Consider the following 4,993-nt stretch of genomic DNA (forward strand, 5'->3'; position numbering starts at 1 on the left):
ATTAGTTTTTCCTTCTATTATATTACCGTGGGTTTTAGTGTTCGATTGCCTATTCTTTTTTTTTCTTTTGTTGTTTATTATTTTTTTTTCTTTTTCGTGGTTCGTTTTGCATATTGTTGTTTTCAGTTTCCCGTTGCTCCTGTGGCCTGCAAAGCTCCGCTTTAGCCTTGTCCCGTCGAAATGGCAGGCGCAGCCAGAACGAAGAGTGAAGCGTTACGGCTTCCTGCGCCGCCACGCATCTATGCGGCGTGATTAAGCGAGAAAGCGGCCAGGAACATGGCTGCCAGGCCGAGGCGCGTGCAGCTCTACAGCTTACATTCAATGGAGTGGAGCACAATATCCGCGTTTTCTTTTGTCGTGTCGATGAGGTCGCCGTTCACGGCGTCCGTCCCTCCGGCCTGCAGCATCGCCCCCTCACGGGTCAATTTAAACGACACCATGTGTCGCCGGCATATCCGCTCCAAGCACTGCTCCGCCGGGCAGGCGAGAAACACGTGAATGTCGAAGCAGCGGCTCACCTCCGCCCACGTCGGGGTTCCGCGGTAGAGGAGGTAGTTGCCCTCCACAATCACAATCGCCGTGCTGCCGGTGATGCAGATGGCGTGCTCCTCCGGGTCCCCCACACTGTGGTCAAAGGCAGGCACGCGAACCTCATCGTAGAGCGGTATTCCCGTCGTCTCGGCCGTCGCGGCGGGCAGACGAATGGCCTGCAAGTCCTTGCATAATTTGCGCGGGTCAAACGTCCACTCCGCCCCACGTCGCGCCACCGCCTCCTCGGCGTTCGGCATCGCGCGCAGCGTCTTGCGGTAGAAGTGGTAGCCGTCCATCGGCATCGCCACGGCCGCATCATTCGCGTGGTCGCGGGGGTCGTCGGAGTGCATGCGCAGCACCTTTTTCACCTCCTCCGCGAGGATTTCAGCGATGGTCGTCTTGCCGCTGCCTGGGCGGCCAGCGATGGCGACAAGCAGCCGGCGCTGCGGGGCCTCCTTGTAGCGCCGCACGATGGTGAGCGCGGCCTCCCGCAGCTCCTTGGGGCACACCACAGCGCAGCTCGCCATACTGAGACGACGGGAAAAATATATATATATCGGTGGGGGAGGCTGGGGGGTGCGACTTCGCCTTTTATGTTGTTGTTTTTGCTCCTTCCGCTGCCGCTTCGGACGCAGTGGTTCGTTGACCTCCGCGTGGGGCCGGCACCGCCGCCGAGGAGGAGGAGGAGGAGAAGGAGGAGGAGGAGGCAAGAGGCGTTTTTATCGACGCTGGGCAAAGCCACGCGGGCGGGAGCACAAATACGGCAGCGGCAGCAGCGCGGGAGCCGAGGCACGCACATGCGCACGCACCCCGTGCAGCCCCGCAGGCGTTTGTTTGCTTCATTTTAGTTTATTAGTTGTTGTTGTTTTCTCTCCACTGACTGTGCGCGCGCGTGCGCCGCCGGCGACGCGGCGCGGCGCGGCGCGGGGGGTGAGGGATGAGGAATGAAATGGACCGGGGAATATAACGCGTGGAAGGAACACAAGCAAAGCAAACAAAAAAAGGCAAACAAAACAGACACAAATCAAAGAACGCCACGCAAATGAAGCTAAAAAAAAAAAAAACTTTCACCGCCGCCGCCGCGCTGCGCAGACAGACACACACGCACGCACGCACACGCCAATGTGCGCAGAGTGGGAGGGAGAGAAAGGGAGAGACGGAGCGATGCTAAAAGCTCCGCGTGCTGCGCTTTGCAGGTTCGCAACGCTCAACAGTGGCAAAAACAGAAGAAAAAGAAATACTACACACGCATAAAAAAAAAAGACTGACGGAACTTCCCGCGGATGCCCTCCCTCAGCCGTCGAACAAAGCACCGCACATTCCTTTCCCTTTCCTGCAATTCCTTACCAGCCCCTACGACGCTGCGCATGCCTCCTACAGAGTCACCGGCAAGACGTATTGGCTTGAGATCCCGCCGCGACTCTTCCAGAGAGAAAGACGACATATCCTTCTGCAGACACGCACACGCACACACATGCACGCATCCTCTTAGAAGTGCCCCAAGACGCCAAAAAAAAACAACAACAACAGCTGCATCTACGCTGCCCTCGCCGCGGAAGTCGGGTGGACCTCCTGCTCCCGCAACTCCACAAGCACGGCGGCAGCGTTCCCGTCATACTTCCGTCCCTCCTCCTCGTCGTCGAGGGCACTTGACCTCTCTGTCGACGTTCGTGGGCGCTGTGACCGCTTCTTCGGCGCCGTCCTGGGAAGAATTGCCACCCCGCCCCGCACGAGGGTGAAGGATGCCGCGGCCGCCATAAACATCACGTACATGGCGGCCACCTGCTGCACATTGTTCGCAAACTCTTTGCGCTGTAGCAGCGCCGCCGAGGGCTGCACACCAGGCGCCAGGTTAGCTATTTCCTCCGCAACCAGCGTTGCCGCAAGGCTGCCGAGAGAACACTGCGCCGAGGCCTTGCCAGTGTATCCCGCACACACAAGCATCTTCTCCCAAAAAGTCATGCCGGCGCCAAGCTGAACCAAAAACGTCACCAGCACCCGCACGGCGGTGCTGGAGACGAGGCACACCACAGCCTTGGGGAAAAACTCCCTATTGAAGATAGCGGAAATGCTTATCTTCGACCCCACCACAGCAAAGAGGCAGGGCATCGCGAGGTTGTCCCACAGGAAGGCCAGCCACGAGCCAATGTATTTCTGCTGCTGCTCCAGCTCCGCGTTGCCGTCCTTGATGCACAGGTGGGTCACGGCGCTTGCAAAGAAGACGCACATGGTGCAGCCGCCGCCGGCGAGGTTGAGCGAGTACCCGAGGAACACCATGGAGGAGGCGAGGAGGAGGAAGATAAAGGTGGAGAAGTCCAGCGTGGCGTAGAAGTGCGTCTTTTCATACTTCCCATTCGGCAGACGCTCCGCCTCGCGCTTAAGAATCTCCACAAGGTAGAAAAAAACGACGCCAAGGGCAATGCCCAGGATGCAGCCGCCAATCAACTGAACAGGCCCCAACACAATTGCCACGGCGAGTTTCTGTTCTTGGAAGAGCAAGCCAATAATAAAATTCGTCGCCCACACCCCAAAGACAATCTCCAGGCCGACGGCGGAGAGCAGGAGGGAAAAGGGTTGACACCCGTGACCGTAGCCCAACTCGTGCAGATAGAGCGTGCCGGGAACCACCACGGCGGGGGAGACGATGGAAGACACCATCCCCTGCAGGAAAGCCCACTGATAATTGTTATCGTAGTTAAATATTTTATTTGCGATCAGGCTGTGTGCAACCCCCTCGCAGGCATAGGGAAGGGTGGCCAGCATGAGACTCTGCTTCCAGTGCGGCCGGATCCCCTTGAAGGTGAGGGAGTAGCCAGCCCGTGCCATGATGACGGTCAGGCCCAGCTTCGAGACAATGTCCTTGAGCGGCAGCACGATGCCCCGCGTCAAGTAGCTCTCGTAGGGGACGTTGTTCCACATAATCGCAATCCATAGCACCCCAACGAGGGGGGGAATCTGCAACACGCGACAGATCAAACCCCCAAAGGCGGCAGAGACGACGACGGTGACAGCGGGATCCCACACATAGCCGCCGGGCTCCATCAGCCAATGGGGCAGCATATTCCACAGCGCAAACCAACAGAGCACCACCACCACGATGCGTAGTAAGATGTTAGTGACTGGCAGCAGCAAACGACGACCTCCAAGCGTCACGGAGAGTCTCCCGTACGCACCACATTGAATGCTCCAGTGACTTTCCCCCTCTTCCACCTCCCGGATTTGCGGCAAAAACCAGTTGCTCCCTGTGTAGGGGAGCAACGAGTAGACACCGCGCTTGGCGTACTCCTCCGCTATCTCGGCAATCATCACAAGATCCGCCTCATTCAAGGTGTTAATACGGAGAGCCAACGAGTGCAGGTGCTCCGGCACTGCTCTCAGCAGGCCCGCGCCGTCTAGCGCCTGCGAGGTGGTCGCAGCATGGTGCATGTTGGGCTCCACGGGCTCACGTGGGACTTCCTCAGCGTCTGCCGCCCCCACTCCATCCTCCTCGCCGGGGTGCCCCCATTTCGCTGGCTCGGCACCGGCCGGTACGTGATTCCCGTCCTCGTTAATCGGCTGCGACATGTTCTCCACTCCCACTTTTTCCTCCGTTCCTCTCCCTCTATTTCTCTCTCTCTCTCTCACACACACTCACTCACTCGCACTCAATCAACCACTCAATCAATCAATTACGCACGCACCCACCGACGCGACGACACTCGCTGAATACCACCCAGACAAAATTTATACGTGTAGCTTTACTTGTTAACCTCGGCCTTTAAAAATGACCCGCAGACAGAAACGCTTAATGAATGGTTATATATATATGTGTATATATATGTATGTATATGCAGCGTTATGTAGCCTCTTCTTCTCCCTCCGGGCCCGCACGGTCGCTTTATTAAAGGAGACGTCGTCAACCGTCCGGCACACTGACCCCCTCCCTCCCCTCTCCCCCTACACTCTGCCTTCCTTCGCCCTTTTTGTGATTGGGCGTGTGCTCCGAGCTACGTGAACAAACAGACAGACAAACAGACAGAGAGGCAGGCAGGCAGGCAGGCAGGCAGGCAGGGTGAAGATTGTGCGTAGCTGGATGTCATGCACGGTGGCAGCCCCAAACAAAGGGAAAAGAGGGGGGGGGAAAGGGAGAAACGGGTGTAAAAGTGACACGCAGCTGAGGAGCAATAACACACGTTTCGAGCCTGGCGGTATAACAAAGAGGACTTGTAGAAAAACATATCAGAAGAAGGAATTTCAAATGGTAAAATCATTTAGCAAGCCAAGTAACAAAACAAAAAGAAGCCAAGTTCAGTCATTCGCTAACGCACGGCACCACAATCATTACCCATACATATATGCATTTATAGATATAATTTACGCAGCAATGGCATTGCTTCCCCTCGGCTTGTGTTTTTGCTCGCGTGCGGCAGTCTATATATTTATATATATATATATAATTAACATTTTTTATGCCCTCCTTCTG

The 4,993-nt window shown here is 56.5% G+C and overlaps 2 protein-coding genes across 2 annotated transcripts, besides 11 other annotated features; both read right to left on the minus strand.

Moving 5' to 3' along the window:
* The first annotated feature begins 52 nt into the window (after positions 1–52).
* Positions 53–95: a microsatellite.
* Positions 96–305: 210 nt separating this feature from the next.
* Positions 306–1,058, minus strand: Tco025E_03686 (uncharacterized protein; the record flags this gene model as incomplete). The annotated part of the gene is made up of 1 exon (XM_029370604.1): positions 306–1,058. One exon carries the CDS (start codon positions 1,056–1,058, stop codon positions 306–308), a length of 753 nt encoding a protein of 250 aa, XP_029229381.1.
* A 146-nt stretch (positions 1,059–1,204) lies between these two features.
* Positions 1,205–1,238: a microsatellite.
* A 177-nt stretch (positions 1,239–1,415) lies between these two features.
* Positions 1,416–1,458: a microsatellite.
* A 51-nt stretch (positions 1,459–1,509) lies between these two features.
* Positions 1,510–1,596: a microsatellite.
* A 24-nt stretch (positions 1,597–1,620) lies between these two features.
* Positions 1,621–1,649: a microsatellite.
* A 418-nt stretch (positions 1,650–2,067) lies between these two features.
* On the minus strand, positions 2,068–4,095 carry Tco025E_03687 (Na/H hydrogen antiporter 1; the record flags this gene model as incomplete). Its single annotated transcript, XM_029370605.1, has 1 exon — positions 2,068–4,095. One exon carries the CDS (start codon positions 4,093–4,095, stop codon positions 2,068–2,070), a length of 2,028 nt encoding a protein of 675 aa, XP_029229382.1.
* A 29-nt stretch (positions 4,096–4,124) lies between these two features.
* Positions 4,125–4,177: a microsatellite.
* Positions 4,173–4,200: a microsatellite.
* A 127-nt stretch (positions 4,201–4,327) lies between these two features.
* Positions 4,328–4,360: a microsatellite.
* A 165-nt stretch (positions 4,361–4,525) lies between these two features.
* Positions 4,526–4,550: a microsatellite.
* A 1-nt stretch (position 4,551) lies between these two features.
* Positions 4,552–4,582: a microsatellite.
* Positions 4,583–4,942: 360 nt separating this feature from the next.
* Positions 4,943–4,966: a microsatellite.
* Positions 4,967–4,993: the final 27 nt, after the last annotated feature.

This window comes from Trypanosoma conorhini (assembly GCF_003719485.1).
Source record: "Trypanosoma conorhini strain 025E chromosome Unknown Tco_14.4_contig_00171, whole genome shotgun sequence".
In the NCBI taxonomy this organism is placed as follows: Eukaryota; Euglenozoa; class Kinetoplastea; order Trypanosomatida; family Trypanosomatidae; genus Trypanosoma; species Trypanosoma conorhini.